At 38.9% G+C, this 17803-nt stretch overlaps 1 protein-coding gene across 1 annotated transcript in view; it reads left to right on the top strand.

Annotated features, from left to right (window-relative positions):
- CACUL1 (CDK2 associated cullin domain 1) overlaps positions 1-17427 on the top strand; it is a 50090-nt gene extending 32663 nt beyond the window's left edge. The window contains exons 6-9 of the mRNA XM_076339109.1: positions 7965-8054; positions 12533-12671; positions 16110-16153; positions 17310-17427. Of these exons, the coding sequence (XP_076195224.1) occupies positions 7965-8054; positions 12533-12671; positions 16110-16153; positions 17310-17350 (314 nt within the window). The 3' untranslated portion in view covers positions 17351-17427. The remainder of the gene's footprint in view (positions 1-7964; positions 8055-12532; positions 12672-16109; positions 16154-17309) is intronic.
- The last annotated feature ends 376 nt before the right edge of the window (positions 17428-17803 follow it).

Below are 17803 nucleotides of genomic sequence, written 5' to 3'. Positions count from 1 at the left end.
GTATTCACCAAAAGTAACAGCTTTTCTCATAGTTTTCCTAGGAAAAAATTTGTTGTAAAAAGTCTGGAGGAGGGGGAGGAATCACAGCCTATTTCATTGTTTGCAGTTTCTATTTCGCTACTGGGAAAAACTTTTCTCTGAAGAGTCTTACATACCACAGCTTCGTTTCTTCCCAGTTATGTCACTTGGATTCAGCTGAGGTGAAGAGATCTTGCTGCTCCATTTTCTTAATTTTTTTTTTTTCCTGGAGCTTTATTATAGTTCAATAGAAGGGCCATTTATTTTGGAAAAGGTTTTCCTTTATAAAGATGGCAGGAAAGCTATTTCCGCTGCGCTGGTGCTTTCTGAAAAGTACCAGAAAAGTTAACTCAAAAGTTGGAAAATGTTGCTAACAGCTTTCTGATGATGAAGTTGTGCAACTGTCCTTTTTGGTTGCAGCAGGTACAAATTTAATACAAAATCAGAGAGAATGAATCAAGTTTTAACCGTTAGAGGTTGCAGGGAGAACATTTCCTCTGCAGAGGTTTACCTGTTGTTTGTGCAGTGGGTCAGCAGGGGAGGGTGTGTTGCTCCATGGGCACCCAGACCTACATACTTAGCAAATGTGTTTTGCTGTGTTGACCTCCAGAAGCCTGTTGATGTCAGTGAAGCAAGGTACCCTCATCTCTTTGGCTGAGTACTGCTATGACATAATGCCTTTTGTTAATAAATTCCATATCTAGCTTTTGTTTGTGCATACCCCAGGAGAAGAGGAGCAGTACAAAAGGCTGAGAGAAGGACTATGATTGATGCCAGGTTCATAGCCTGACTATACAGCTACAACAGAGAACATGGGATTTATTTCGATGTGTTGGGTTTTTTTATTCACTCCCCATGCCTCCCCCTTTGGCAGAGATAGACAAGGAAAAGATGGATTGGATTGACTTTTTCCCTGCTCTAGTTGTCATTTATTTTTTCGCCCTCCATTTGAGACAGATGTCAAAATGATCTGCATAGGAGAAGCAAGCTGTCATTGCCTCGATCCACAAACTGCAGAGAAAAATCCCCTGAAAAAGGGGGAAACACTCTCATTATTTTTCAGCTTCTTACAGAAAGCGTTGCCCCCACCCTTTTTGTATGCTGCCCTTCTAGATTTACATTCAAGAAGTTGTTCTTTGTGCTTCTCATTTCCATGTAGATTAAATGCTTATGCTTCATAAGGAAATAGCAGTTAGTTTCATAAATGAACTTGAACGGCTGTACTGAGCTGGATCAAAAGTCAGTGTAAGCCCAGTGTCCTGGTCTTGGCAAAAGTGCATAGGGCATCATTACAGGTTTGGTGAAGCACAAGTTCGATGACCATGGGTTTGTATCTTGAAAGGTATGTGCCCTGTAGGAAGAGCTGAAGGTTTCCTTGCATGGTTTAGGCTACATCTATGTTAATAAGTGGTGTGGTGTAAAGGGAGCAGATCTACAGAGTATGAAACACCTACGTGTTGGTGTTGAGGACTCAGTGTTCGCCCTTACATGCGTTTTGGAGAGTCTTGTTTCACACTTGCTAATGTCTGGTCCTGTGGACAGATAAGCACATGTGGTTTAATCTTGCTCGAAAGGAATTAAGTTAATATGCTCCAAGGCAGCTCTGTCATATGAACCAAGGAGCAGTAAGTGGGAATGATCAGTGAATTTGCTTCAAAAGCACGTTTCTAATCTGAACTAAAGCATTAATATAGAATCTGCCCTTAAGCGTTTGAAATCACTATTCTTTTTTTTTTTTTTGAGACACAGAGTGACTACGGTGATGGCAGAAGAAATATGTTGTTAAAGAGCTGAGGCTCTTTCCTTCTGTAATATATTGGGGTTTTGCTCAGCCCCTATACACTGCTTTGTTAAAAGTAATTTTTAAAGATTTTTGTGCATCTACAGAACTGTGAATCTGTTCAGCATTTAATTTCTGGCTTATTCTACATAGGCAAATAGTTTAATCCCATTACCTCCACTTCAGATTCCCATTCTAACCTTAAAACAATGTTTTCCTTCCTTTCCTTCCTTCCTGTCTTCATTCCAAATATTGGTAGACACAGATAACCGATAGCGAAAATCAGCTGCAGTATGTTCCACTTCTTTTCCAGCATGTGGGGAGGGTGCTGGGATGCTGCTATTGCGGGATAATCGGCCGTTCCTCCTTCTTCAAAACACTGAATTGGCACGTGAATGTCAGTCTGTTCTTAGACCTCAGCAGGTACCCCTACACTCTTAAGGGCTGTATAGGATAGCTTTTGTAGCTATTAATCTTTCTTATACCCTCTGTGCTCTGTAGATCTGATGGAATAATCAAGCATAACACGCTCACCAGTTTAAGGGTGTTATCGCTAACACTGAAGTGGTAGCTGTGATTTGACAGGGCTAAGTAATTGTATTGTAACCATATTGGAAACAGTACTGTTACCAAGTATTATAGAATACGCTCATATTCTTTAAAGAACTTAATCTACACACAAATTTTGTCACTGAACTAAACTTTTCATCAAAGAACTAAGTTATTTTAAAAAGTTGCAGCTGCGTTTATTTTTCTTGTTTCATGTTGATTAAGTTGTAGCACCTCAAAGTAAGGCAGTTTTTTAATTGGAAAATATGGTCTCAAATAATGAGTGTCATGTTTAATCTGGCTCCTCGGTAAAGAAATAGGAATAATATTCTCATTTCAATAAGCCTTCATAAAATTGTAAACATGAAAATATCACCTTATTTTCCAGTTATGGAAGTCCAAAAGTCTATATTTCTACATTTATAGCTTTGTTTTTCATATTTATTCTTGTTACAACACTGCATATTTTTCATGTGGTTAAGACTTGGAATTTTTATTTTGTAACATTTTTTATTAGATACTTAATAAAGCTTTTGGGCTATGTAATGAATATTTTTAAAATAATCTGTGGCTTTATTAAATGCCTAGTGGCAAATGCTTAGTAATAAATACAACTCTTTGTAGTTTTTTTTTGAATCTACATTTTAATTCATTACAAACTTTTGAAGAATTTAAGTTGCTAAAAATTTATTTTTAGTTCTGTTTAAAGGAAAATAAAAATGCGGAATCACAAGGAGTTTGATTTAACTGCAAAAATGAGGGTTAAGCCAGAGGGAGGTCAGTTTTCATGCAAAAGGCTTTTGAAGTTCTAGATGGATAGTTAACATGTACAAATTGTACCTGGGTTAAAGTAATGAAAAGGTAATATCTGATCAAGCTTCATCAGTCAATTTAATAATAAAATAGGCAGCAGCTAAAAAAACCCAACAAACCAAAAACACCAAAGAAAAAAAAAACCCAACACAAAAACCAACCAGCCTCCCAAAAAACCTCAACCCAAACCAACAACAACAAAAACCTACAGCCACATCTTGGACGCCAGCTGTAGCGGTTCCCCTGCTATTTAATTGCTGTCGGCATGTGGGGTTCAATCAAGTGCTTTGCATGGACTGGATTTGGGAGTGAAGTTGGGATAAGGGAACCACGTTCAGGGTGAATCTGATGTTATCACAGTGAAGTAGCAGGGTATGTGTGGTCAGATGGACCTGACACAATTTAGCTGAGAGAAAGGTAATTTATTATACTGTAGATTTAACTATGTGTGATCTGATGATATTCCTAAAGGGCAGAACTGCCAGGTGAGCCTGTGCTATTAAGGTTTGTTTAGGCTGTGCAGTGGTGATAGCTCCATCGTTACTGCTGTGCATCCCTGTATATCTCACGTACAGTTGTGTAAGGGCTCAAGTTCTGTGGAAATATTAAAGTTGTTGTTTTGCAAAATAATATAAATGTTGCATACATATTGGAATTAAGTACTAAAGAGCACAGTTTGTACAATGGGATAAAGATCTCCAGAATACATTTGTTTTACTTTGCAGCTTCGTTAAGCAATCAGTTCTGCTTCTGTTGAAGACTGGAGAGCAGCAGCTGGCTAATGCCTTGGTTGTGGAAGCTGTTGGAGTTGCTTTTAATGGGAATACACTTTATAATTTTTTTAAGTGCATTGTTGAATAATTACAGCTTTGAACACATCTGCCTAAGCCATACTTATGTATGATTTGTTAAAATCTTTCTTTGAAGTTCTATTACATTACTGCAAAAGGAGGAAAAAATCTTGTGCGCTAACATGCAAAAGTTTCACTGTTCTGCCAGAAAAATTACATCTTTGCCAAGCAAAATAAATCTATTTTGAAAGGAATGTTGAAGGATAGAAAAAGATTTTTAGAATAGCTAACTCTTAGTTTTTGCAAGTGAATCTTGAGTTATGAACAAGTGATTTTGAACTTGTTAAGATATCATCTGCTACTCCTGGAATTACTGGGTCCCGGATCTTGCCCCAAGTACCCCACTGTAATTAGGAAATAGCTTAAACCTTCATCGAGGGACAAGCTTCTTCAGTCTTACTGTGCAATAATGGAGTAACTCGGTTCCTGCAGAGTACCTGAAGTGCTGCAGGTTCATACCTCACTTACTCCAATATAGTTCATCCACGGTTCCTCAAAAAAATCCTGAGGCCATTCTGGGTATTGTGTCTTACCTTGGTTCAACAATATTTCAAAACATCTTGTATCTTTCTGCAATTAAAACATTTCATCATGGGAACCCACACTTCTCTTCTTCGATTCTGCCATGAGGTATTTTCAAGACTATTTGCAGGTTAATTAACTTCTTTGCATCTTGGTTACTTACTCTGTAAAATGCAATATTAGTTTATAACACTGTGGAGGTGGCCAGATAGTATCATAGTGTCATTACTGCTGTCATTCATCTGAGGTTTAGTTTTATTCTGCCTCACCCTGCTCTATCTTTGTAAGTGCCACAGGTGGAGCTTCTGGGAGTAGGTAGGAGTCTGTGCAACTTCTGTGTTGTAGAGTCTCATTAATTATTCTAATAAAGCAAGAGCCAAAGCCTTAATATTTGGAGGTCTTTTGTAAGATTGTAAAATAACAACAGAGGTAACTTCAGCATGTCTGGCATAGCTGTTTCTATTCCTTGAGTTTAAATGACCCTCTCAAGAAGTAATATAGGATTGAATCTTTAGGTAGGTTTCATTGCAAAACTGAAGATAAATTTGTGTGCGAAGAAGTTTTACATCTTTTATCTTTTTACATCTTTGTCTATAAACCTGCATTGAGATTTTTCAGATCTATCCAAAGAGAGGAGTCTTGTTCATTCTCACAGAAATCATTCTGAAAATATGTATCCCACAGCAGTGCTATTCATTCTTCAGGTATTGATATCTAGCTTTTGGAAAAGGTGTAGGGTGGATTAGTTTATGCTGTATGGTTTAATGATTAGTATATTCTTTTAGTTTTCTTTATTGAGAAACAGGAAATACATGCCATTACTTTGCTATATCGTCATTGAATATAATACCATCATGCTTGTATTCATTGACTGTAAATCAGGAGTGAGCGATTTAAATTTGCATTGTAGCTTATGGTGTATGCAGTTGCAGAAACAAAGATAAGAAATGTTAATTTCTGAAGCTGCAATAAAGTGATGAAGAAGATATTTCTGTAGGATTGATCTCCAGGTGAATTCTTCCACTGATCTTATTAATGAAATCCCTTTCTAATGCCAGGGAATGTAGTCAGTAATCTAGAACAGAAACAAGTGGCTGCTCATTATACTTGCTTTACATTGCAAATACATCTTTTCATGCTACCTCAAAGGATCACAACTCAAAGGATCACAATGAGCTTCATCGGTGAATATTACCTTAAAGTGACAGATAATTTTGCATGTTTATAATGGTGAACTATACTCAAGATGTGGACTATCCTCTTAAACTATTGCTTGTACAAATCATTCTGTTGGTCAGCACCTTGAACATGTTAAGGGACCACTTGCGGGAGTTTCCATTAGCTGGAAGGAAGGGTGGAGCATCTTGCACCCCCAGCATGTCTCCAATACCACGGGCTGAGAGGAATGAGGTGGGCTGCCAGCCTGGCGTGCTCATCACCTCTTGTCTTTGATCCATATATACCATAAAATAAAATTCTTATTTCCCTGCCATCTACTCTTTCTCTATTATTAAAAAAGAAATAAAAAAAAGAAAGATGACAGTACATACAACTGCTCAGAGTATAGGTACTGTATTTCAGATTTCATCCATAGACAGAGTAAGTGTGGCTTGCAATTTTCCATTTACTCAGTTATCCAAGTAGTGAGATGCCCTCTAGTTAGTTATGTAGCTGTGGGCAGCTTCCGTTAGAGCCTGTGTTTGTCCCCAAAGCAACTCTGAATAGCTTTTCTCTCCCACAGTATGTCCTGTACATATACAGTTATATAAAGTAGTTTCTGAAATGTTTTTTAATTGCTTTTGCTAGTTATAACTTGGACACTATTGAAAGCACAATTTTCAGTTTATCAGGAATAAATTCAAGAAGCTATGTTGATTTAATTTTCTTAACATCTTTCAAAATGTTCAAGTGACAACTCTGGGCTTTGTGGTCTTTATGTTAGTATTAATTCTTAGGCTTATTTTGTTTCAAATAATTCGTTATACATATCTTAGGAATATAATTTGATGTCTACATACGAAGAACAAATTTACAATTTTCTGGACACTTTGCAAATCTATTGATGAAGCTGAGGCTGAAGTAGCTACAGTCTAATTAAATACATATACATGTATATACACACACATTGGATTGTGCATTACTGTCGCATATCTTCCTTACAAAGCATTATATCCTTTTTAATTTTATGATTTGCAACTTTCTTGGCTGCCGAGAGGCTGTTTGAAAAATCTTTAGGAAAGAGGCTGTAAATATGTCATTACAAAACAAATCACAGGCTCTCACCCCATCAAGGCTTCAGCTGAAAGGAGCAAGCACTTTTAAGATGGTTCTTTGTAAAATGTATTTGTCTGTAACAGTTAAATATAATGACTTCGATTATTTGGAGGTTAGAAAAAATACTTTCTTTTTTAATCTCCCTATTACATGAGCCACTTAAACAGTTTCAGAAAGAGATGAACGTGCTACTGAAGATTTTTCTTTTTATGGTAAGTACTATAGTGGCAGATGCTGAAGCTAGAACTGGAGGTGCTCTGAAGCTTAAAAAGCAGAGTCTCTACAATGTAAGCACAAGAGATATGCCCTTTAGGTAGAATTGTAAGAGTCATTTCTCCTCTACATAGTGGGTACAGAAAGGTGTATATATTGCTCAACTCCTTTGTAGAGGAATAAAAACTGAGAGGCAGCATTTGTTGTAAACCTTATTGATTTCTTTTGGGTTTTGTTTGGTTTTTTGTTTTGGTTTCTTTTGTGTTTCTGTAATTCAGATGTACATACAAACCTCAAATAAATACAAAGCAGGATAAAGGCCTGGATATCGTAATATAAGCAGTGAATGTGCTATTGCCAGGTTTTTCCACAAGAGGAAGATGCAATTATTGCAATATTTACTACAGAAGATACCAAGAATGAAATACAAATGTTCATTTGTGTTTAAAAGAACAAGTTTTCTTATTTGATTTTTACATTTTTACACTACTTGTACTTCATTCATAGACTTTCAATCCATCCTTGTTTTATGTACAAGATGCTAAATACTGTAAAGCGAGGATTTGTGAATCTCCAGGTGTTTAGGACACTCAGTATGAGAGTGCTTCTAAAAATAAATTGTTTACTGCAGTTCTGCATCTGAATACTTAGAGCCATCGCTTGCTTGGTTTTTCCTCACAACTCCTGCTGCCTGTCTGAAAATGGATGAAAAATAAGTTACTTCACATTTTCATCATATGTAATTTGAACAGAATACTTCTATTTGAAGGTGATGTTTTATTACTCTTGGGAATTAAGTTGTCAATCAGATACGTGTCTGTTTCCTTTGTGAGGACATTAGATAACAAAAAAGCACAACTACTGTACTTTGATACAAAAATGTATGTGTAAGAGCCTATATTTCTTGATTAGAAAAATTGCTAATTCTCTTATTTTTATTTCAGCTTTACTTTTGGAAGCTCAGTCAACGCCGTTTCAAATAACTCCGTCTACCATGGCAAATATTGTGAAAGGCCTGTATACACTACGACCAGGTAAAAAAGAAAAATGTTTCTAGGAGTCTCTTGTACTGTGGTTGTGATATGTTTTCCTAAATACGTATGCGGTCACTATCTATCTAATGCACATTTAACAACCAAATGTGCATTGTGCTCTGTCCATCGTAATGCTTAGTTCTACTATGCAAAGGCCCTGGTTCTTCTTGTTGCCCATCTCTGTGACCTGCGCAAGGTACCATGTGAATACCAAGTTCATTTTAAAAAAACAACCCTACCCTCTACTCTGGAGACAAAGGGAAGACCTATTTCTTTCACTCTGTAGAAGTAAAGAAGACTGTTTAATGAGTCAGTCATGGCAGAAGTTTATAGGTATTGAAATGGTGAAAGTTATACTGTGAGTCGCACTTCAAACGGCCAGATCTTTGACATGAGATTAATGACTGTTTCTTCTATGAAGCCGTTATTTGGTTGGTATTATTTCACAGAAGAGCTTAATTAACTCGTGAGTACATCATGACATCTTGTGCAACAACAATTATATTGAAAGGAAAATGGTGTTGCAGATTTTAATCAATTTTGTACCAAAATCTTTGGTTCTGTAAGTTTCGGAGAACAGAGTAGAGCTCTAGCCTGTGTTTGAAAAGACTTTAGAAACAGGAAGTATTCAAAATATCCCTAAATAAATGGTACCTGCTTCCCTTCCTTTTACAATACTGATACGTTCTTCTTTCTTTGGTGTGACTGAGAGAAGGATTGTGTCTGAGCTTCAGTCTATTTTTGCTTTGCAATCCCCATTTATAGAAATAGAAATGAGGATGGGAAAACTTTACAAAAAGCTTTAGTGCAATGTTTAGCATGCATACAAGCCAGGAATGTGATGGACCCTCCATTTACAAAATGCATGAATAAAGCACTTTCAGTAAGCAAGGATTATTTTTACAACAGCAAAATTAACATCCTACCATCATTTTTAAGGCAATACGAATTTCATTTTTATAAACTGTTCAATACCAAAGAAAGGAAGGGTGTATACATAAGTATAAAAGTATAATTCTTATGAAAGCAGGTCAGTGTGGTTTTCTTGTACCGCACTTAATATTGTAGGTGATGGACTTGTGATTTCCCAGTTTTCGATTTCAGATGATCCCTGTCTTGCTGTCTACTTCACAACACAACAGATACTGGTTTGGGCTGGTATCATGGGCCTAATCAGACTTTGAATAGTTGTGTCTGTAACATAATCAAGTATAAAAATTGTTCCTACAGTTTGTGATATCTGCTTTCCACAGCTGGGTAGGAAGACCCAAGTGATTGACGATAAGCTATTGCTTAAACAAATACGCATTTGCTCTAATTACCTGCTCCTCAAACTTCTCAGCCTCTGAGAAAATGAGGAACTTTAATGTCATTACAACCAGCAGAGCACAGGATAGACTTCTTGATGTAAAAGTCTGTTTTTTGGTGGTGCTAGTTCTTGAGGATTAATCCTGAAACAATCAGGGCAAGAGTTCCTCTGAGGTGGTGCTTCTCACTTATTCTGTGGGACATGCTCCGTTGGATGTATCATGGGGACTGGCAAGCAGATAACTGGGGAAGTAAAGCAGAAAATGTGGCCAGTGTGACATGCTGGGGGATTAGAGCAGCACTGGGAAGCGTCTGTTTAGGCAGTGCAGAGAGCAAAAGGAGAAACGATGCTGATGTGGCTGGTGGCCATGGGCTTTCTCTTCTTTCTCTTCTTTTACTTTCTCTTCAAGTTGAAAGTACTTGACAGCTGTTAGACTTCAAATGTTGCCAGAAAAGACTGTCTTCCAATTCTAGCTCCAGCACGTGGTGGCTGCAGTAGAAAACACTGAAGCCTGGCCAGGTGCTCAGGCTGCTAGTTGGGCCACTTGGATTTAATCTGAAATACTCTTCACCTCACCTATAATGATCTGGCAGTGGCGTGAAATACCCTGCCACAGTATTTCATGTTGTGAATTCCAAGTCAGTTTATTAGCTTGGCTAAATTATTCAGTAGCAGTAGGTTATTAGTAGGTAACATGTTCTACGTGGTACCTTTTTACTGTATTTCATAAGATGAAGAGTGCCGTTTCATGTCTGTAGAGTGGGGGGTTTTGTTTGTGTGTGTGTTTTTTTTTTTTTTTTTTTTTAATTGAGCGCTGCTATGATCTGGGGGATCTGGGGAGCTACAGGCCTGTCAGTCTGACCTCGGTGCCAGGGAAGGTTATGGAGCAGATCATCTTGAGTGCCATCACGCAACACGTGCAGGACAACCAGGTGATCAGGCCCAGTCAGCATGAGTTTATGAAAGGCAGGTCCTGCTTGACTAACCTGATCTCCTTCTATGACAAGGTGACCTGCTTACTGGATGAGGGAAACGCTGTGGATATTGTCTACCTAGACTTTAGTAAAGCCTTTGATGCCATTTCCCACAGCATTCTCCTGGAGAAACTGGCTGCCCGCAGCTTGGACGGGTGTATTCTTTGCTGGGTAAAAAAACTGGCTGGATGGCTGGGCCCAAAGAGTTGTGGTGAACGGAGTTAAATCCAATTGGCGGCTGGTCGCAAGTGGTGTTCCCCAGGGCTCAGTATTGGGGCCAGTTCTGCTTAATATCTTTATCCATGATCTGGACGAGGGGATCGAGTGCACCCTCAGTAAGTTTGCACATGGCACCAAGTTGGGCGGGAGTGTTGATCTGCTCAAGGGTAGGAAGGCTCTGCAGAGGGACCTGGGCAGGCTGGATCGATGGGCCAAGGCCAACTGTATGAGATTCAACAAGGCCAAGTGCCGGGTCCTGCACTTCGGCCACAACAACCCCATGCAGCGCTACAGGCTTGGGGAAGAGTGGCTGGAAAGCTGCCTGTCGGAAAAGGACCTGGGGGTGTTGGTTGACAGCCGGCAGTGTGCCAAGGAGGCCAGTGGCCTATAGTTTGTATCAGAACTAGTGTGGCCAGCAGGAGTAGGGAAGTGATCGTGCCCCTGTACTCGGCACTGGTGAGGCCGCACCTCGAATACTGTGTTCAGTTTTGGGCCCCTCACTACAAGAAAGACATTGAGGTGCTGGAGCGTGTCCAAAGAAGAGCAACGAAGCTGGTGAAGGGTCTAGAGCACAAGTCTTATGAGGCACGGCTGAGGGAACTGGGGTTGTTTAGCCTGGAGAAAAGGAGGCTGAGGGGAGACCTCATCGCTCTCTACAACTACCTGAAAGGAGGTTGTAGCCAGGTGGGTGTCGGTCTCTTCTCCCAGGTAACAAACGATAGGATAAGAAGAAATGGCCTCAAGTTGCGCCAGGGGAGGTTTAGATTGGATGTGAGGAAAAATTTCTTCACCGAAAGGGTTGTCAAGCATTGGAACAGGCTGCCCAGGGAAGTGGTTGAGTCACCATCCCTGGAGGTACTTAAAAGACATGTAGATGTGGTGCTTAGGGACATGGTTTAGTGGTGGACTTGGCAGTGTTAGGTTAACAGTTGGACTTGATGATCTTAAGGGTCTTTTCCAACCTAAATGATTGTATTATTCTATGATGAAGGAGATTAGCGCATTGGTTTCTGTTTAAAACACCTGTACACTAGTAATGATTATGTAGTGAGCTTGCTGGTTAAAGACTGTTGAAGCTTGGTATTGACCAAGTAAACATATGTAGGAATTGGATAAAAACTTGTGATGTGCCTTAGTGAATATATTTAAAAGCATCCATTTTTTCCAAGTAAAGATGAAGTTTAAGATAACTGCTACAATCTCTGGAAAGCCTGGCTTCAGAAATACTTGAGGAGTATTTATTTTTTCTCAGAACTTCTTAACAGTTGCTATAAACCCAATTTTCATCCTTTGCTCAGTCTTCTGTGTTTCTTATAATCAGCGTTGAAGCAGCTTTAAGGTAAACTGTCTTGCTCCTGTAAGGCAATGTTCAGTGTAGTGAAATTAAATCACATTTCTATCCTGAAGCTGAACTAATACAGGTTAAAATTATGTAATGAACATTAACAAAGTGTTCATCTAAGCTTTGGAAGACCAGTGAGAGAATTGCATTAATTCATACGAAATGGGGGATGGAGAAGGGTCGTATGGTGATATTACTGTGCTTTCTAGAAGTAAGGCTCAGGGAAGAGAGGTGTGAGTTTTGTGAATACGTTTCCCAGGGTAAAGTGTTACGAATGATCAGATTATCAAGGTGAGTTTGCTGATCATCAGTGCCTGTCCTTGAGAGTGTTCAGAGACTCAGCAGGCCCTGTGACATGCAGCAAGAACTGAAATTTCAATTTGATGATGAGGTTGATAACCAAAAAAATAGTAATTCCTTTATCTACATGTAAACATCTGATTTTAACAGGCTGATTACTTGTTCTGCTTTAAGGCTTGGTTTTTTTGGGTTTTGGGGATGGTTTTGGGTTGTTTGTTTTAATTCAAAATCCTAAAATGTATTTAAAATAGAGCAAAGTTACATTGTCAAAGAGTAAAATTTTCACAAAAGATCTCTTCCGCATGTTTTGTTGTTGCTTTCCCTCTTCTTACAGAATGGGTACAGATGGCACCAGCTTTATTTTCTAAATTCATCCCAAATATTCTACCCCCTGCTGTGGAATCTGAGCTTCAGGAATATGCTGCTCAAGACCAGAAACTTCAAAGAGAGCTTATGCAGAATGGATTTACTAGGTAATAATTATTAGTCTTCAGAAGCAATTGTGCTGGACAGTGCTGAAATGGTGTAAAAAAGGATACACCTGAAAATACTAAAGAAATAATTTAGGAGTTAATAAATAACCTTCACAACTCAGTATCTGAAATATGGCCTTATTTTCCACACATTTTAAGTGCTATCAACCCTGCAGATGGTACCAAAAAGTAGGTGATCGGAAGTGAAACAGATTGCTTACAGCTCATGCATCCCTGTGTTTTGACTGTGCTTCTGATGCATGATCATGCTCTTGTTCAGCCCTTACTTTGGCCATTTATTTACTATAAGCTGACTTTTTTTCATGATGGTTCTGAAAATGTCAGTTGGTGACTTCTCCTTATTCCACTTTCAGAGCTATTTATACAGTCAAGGTGTTTATCTTAAGTAGGCATTTCTCTTCTGAATATTGAATTGGGGGGAAAAAACCCAAAGAGTAAAAGAGACAGCAGAAAACATTCATAACCTATATTGTTCACTCTGAGCAGTGCCTGTTGCTCTATGCTCTTCTGTGTAACTGCCTAGATGGAAGCACAGTGCTTTCACCACAGCAGTGTACCACTTTTGCAGTAGTCTGACAAGCCAAGATCAGGCTGGGGAAGCTATTGTGCTTTGTTCCCGAGAGGTTCGTTTTTGCATAAAGAGAATACACCTTCATCTTTCCTGTTACCTGTGCAACACTGGGAATCTGGTCCTGTAGTTTCAACACCCACTAGATGTGGGTATGTTTAGTGTTAGATGTACTCCTGGATTTCATACTCTCGTGTAGTTTTCCTCAAAGGTAATCTCTGTCTTCAAAGCTTGGTAAATTATTGAGCTTCAAAACTATACTGCTGACCGAAATGTAAATGGTATTGTAGACTCACTCCTTTCTGTTGAGGAAAAGAATTTTTTGATAGATAAGCATGAGTTAAGAACGAGTTAAGCATGAGTAAGAAAGCCGTAAGAGCTTGGGCTGAGAAAAACTGCATTTGGTCCAAGAAATAGAAGTTTGAGACTGTTTGAAACTGAGTAGGCATATAATGCTGACAATAGAATAGACTATTTCAGTTGGAAGGGACCTACAATGATCATCTAGTACAACTGCCTGACCAATTCAGGGCTGACCAAGGGCATTGTCCAAATGCCTCTTAAACACTGACAGGCTTGGGGCATCGACCACCTCTCTAGGAAGCCTTTTCTAGTGTTTGACCACCCTCCTGGTAAAGAAATGCTTCCTAATGTCCAAAAGAATGTAATGCACAGAACAAAACAAAAAAATGAACATTTTAGTTTTGTCTAATTTTCAATCTCACTAATTCTGTAGGTGGCTTATAATAGTTCTGCTTACAACTGTGTTTCACTGGTTTCACACTTCATAGATAGTTAGAAATGAAGTTTCTAATAGTAGTAACAGTCCATATCCACAAAAACAATCAGTTTCAAAAACATTTTTCCCTAGGTACCTGAAAATAAGACAGGCTTGTCAGCTTGGCTGTCAAGTTCTTTGGCTGGTACTGCATAAAAGGCTAGGAAGGGTAGTAGGAAGGATACTGACCATTGCAAGGCTAGATGCCTCTGTGGTGCTCTCTTGTTAGAGACTTGGTGGGATCCTCAGAATATATTTTAGAAACTCCTGTTTTATGCAGAAAAGTAATTCTCTGGCACTGGAACTAATGCAAATCCATAGGAAACTGTTTCTGTCCTGTGTGATAGGTAGGGACAAAGAGGAGATGAAGGCTTGAGGATAGTTGTACAGGGTAGAACTAAGTAAAGGTTTCTGTGTCACATTGTTTGCAGAGTCTAATTTCTAAGAGTTCCTTTTGGCTTTCTGCAGTATGTGATCTTCTGGATATTGGCCACGTGAAGAGTCTTGGTATGTCTTGTAGGTTTAGACAATTGGTCCACCCTAACCCATGCTTTGGTGCAACTGCTGTTTCTATGTAGCCTGCTTTCAATTTATTACATAAAAATGCAAAATAAAACTTTGCGGTGGAGTAACTGACTGGTGGCATTTAGTCTCTGGTGAATGTGTTTTGCACAATATATTTTATATAGTTGTGCTGCCAGGGAGTCAGTGCAGTCTGGTAAACATGAAGGTTATATAAAGTGTTAGAGTAGAGCCTGTCATCATTGAAAGGACATAGGTAAAAGAAAACTGAAGTACAGGTGATATAATTTGCTACATGGCATTTTGCAGTGGTATTTGAAATGCATTTTGCCTTGAAATGTATTTCAAGATGTAATATGCTTCTTCCTATGTTCAGGAACATAGGTTATACTTATTTATAACCTTTCAGAATTGTTTTGAGGTTATATTCCTACGTATGTATATGTGTATATGTATAAAAGCGTTGTTTCTCTTTTACCAAGGAGTGTGCTAAGTCTGTTCTCTTCTGGGTTAGTATGAAATGTCATCTGTTCTCCTATAATTGCATCAAAAAATGGTGATGCCTTTGCTGCTGCACTTCCTACAACAATAACCATGAGGAACACAGCACAGTGAGGTGTCTTCATCAGCATTAAAGGCATGTCAGGTTCTAGTTGAAATACTCAGCTTATCAACACGATTAAATACTGTTGCTGCAGAAAGTGGGAACACAAGCTGGTTGCTTGGCAGTATTTCTCTTGTGAAAGACCTTAATCAAGGCATACACAGCAGGTCCGTCACCTTAAGAGTGGTTTCAGGGAAGAACACTTCATATTATTAGAAAACCCCCCAATTTCTACCAACTTCCAGCAGATAAATGTGAAATTATAACCGTTGTGATGAAAATATATTGGAATCTCTCTTCCTTATATAACAGTTTCAATAGCATATCTATCATCACAAGACACTTGTGAAGCAGCAAGATTTTCCAGCTTTAAGAGTTTGTGTGCACAAGACTAAAAGGAAAAAAATGTTTTCCAAATAGATGGGAATTTGACTTTGGGTTTTCAGGAGCAATGATGTCAACCGATGTTTATACAACTTGTTATTTATTTAAATCTTCTGCTTGAAGAGGGAGTGCTGTCAGCACAGACTTGCTTGGAGTCCAGTTGTTGGGTTTTCAGGAGCAGCTTACCTTTTTAGACTGACAGATGCAGAGTTTTCCATGTAGTTCTATAAAGTTTGTTTTCCTTAATTCAAACTTCTCAACCAATTTTATGTGTGACTTAAGACCACACTGCATAGGAGCAATTTTTCCTCATCTTCATCTTGTAAAAAATTATCCTATAAAATCGAACCTACTATCTTTAACAAAAGGATGAGCTAATTAAATCTATAAAATATAGCTTATACTTCTGTTTTAGTAAATTGAGAATCCTGCAGTCATGTGTTATTGCTCCTATGTTTGCATTTTGTTTCTAAAGTCTGTGAAAGTTGATGATTGTGCTGAGGTATTTCACTGTTTTCCTTTTCTGAAAGTGAAAATACCTTTCTTCCCCTTCTTTCTTAGAGGTGACCAGTCACGCAAGAGAGCTGGAGAAGAGTTAACTTACAGTAAGTATGCATCTAACCCTGCCCTGCAGTGTGCTGCAGTCCCTGATGGGTTGGGCATACAGGTAGCGGTGGGCTTCTGGGTTCTTGGGGAGGTGGCGAGGTGTCAGAGGCTGCACCTCCATGATGTAGCTAGCTGTCTGCCAGTGTAACCTTTACCGTTCTAAGTAATGATACTAGAGTCTGTCTAACTGTGCTACAGTCCCACAGCCACCTGTAAGGTATCTTAGCTACCGAGGTCAAGGTACTTCCACTTCATTTAAGTCTTAAGGACTGAGACAGCTGAGGTCTTAAGGAAAAAGAACGTAGTTGTCTGAAGTCTCTGCCTGGTCAGGATGCACATAACAGGCAATGAAATGATGAGACAGTCCACCTCTGATGTAAAGCACCCGCTGGTGATGCATGTTTCTGTCTGTTGACAGAACAGAGGGTTTGGAAGGGTTGTGCTTTTCAACTTGGAACCCTCAATTACGTGTCTAATACAACACGGGATCCAACTGCTTTGAGATACTAAAGGCAGTATTTGGGAAGTTCTCTCCCATTTGCAGATGAAGTCTCTTTCTGTGTGTTTAACTATGAGGTTCTTCACTTTGTAACTCCCTTAATTTCCCCCAATATAGATTAAGGGGGCGGGGGGGAAGAAGCACAGGGAGGAATGGTATTTCCATTCTCAGGTGGTTGCTCTACTCCAGACATCCCTAATTTTGGTGCAGTCAGTCAAAGGTCCCATCTTCTGTGCTGATTAAATATTTGGCCAGGAGAGAATCTAGTCCCATACATTCTAGGTTAGGATTTAAATACAATGTCCTGGTTGCTGGTCACTAAATAGCATTGGGGATTGGGAAATAGTATCTCTTCTGGTGCTGTTGTTAACTTCAGTTCATCTTATTGTATTCTTTCTGCCAAGCTTCTCTCTATGCATTCAGCAGAGTATGTTTGCTTTATTTCCTACCATAAAATGTCGTGCAGTTTTATGATGAACTCTTATTACAACCTGAAATGAATGAATAGCTGTTTACTTGGTATATCAGCTTCAGTTTACAGTGTTAACGTTTTGCAGGCAATGCTGGTTTTCAGGTTGTTGGGGGAAGTGGGGGCAAAGGACGTAGGGTGAAAGTTTAATATGAGAGAATTTGTTGAACTTTTTATGTAATTTCAGATGGCTCATCAGCTTGTGCAAGCTCCAGGGGGTACAGATAGTGAATATACTGGATCAGCTTCTATTCCTAGCCAGAACAGACACTGGAGGAGCGCAGGTGGTATCCGGAGCCTCCTTTGGCAACTGCTGATACTCAAGCTCTGACACGAACTATGCCTCAAAGAAGAGTTTTGGACTTTCTTCTTCATATAATAAAATGTCAGTTGCTGCTACAATTGGGATGACTTTGAAAGACATGATTCCTTGGTCTGGCCTCTCAACAAGTCCATGTTCTGCGTTTTTTTTGTGAGGAATGCACCTTGAAAAACAATCCTTTCAAAGTGGAAATGGGCAGCCGAAATCAGCAGCTTCCAAAAGCGTTAGAATGGAAGAATCTTTTTTGCACTCTTTTCTTAATATTAAGGACATTCTTAAAACTAGTTAACACGTCAGTGTATTGGTTTTTAAACTTCAAGGTATTTTCTGGAGCTTTTACTTAATAAGAATAAAGTTTC

This window comes from Aptenodytes patagonicus, chromosome 5, assembly GCF_965638725.1.
Source record: "Aptenodytes patagonicus chromosome 5, bAptPat1.pri.cur, whole genome shotgun sequence".
Classification (NCBI taxonomy): domain Eukaryota; kingdom Metazoa; phylum Chordata; class Aves; order Sphenisciformes; family Spheniscidae; genus Aptenodytes; species Aptenodytes patagonicus.
The sequence above is the reverse complement of the archived record's forward strand: the minus strand, read 5'-3'. Positions and strand labels throughout refer to the sequence as shown.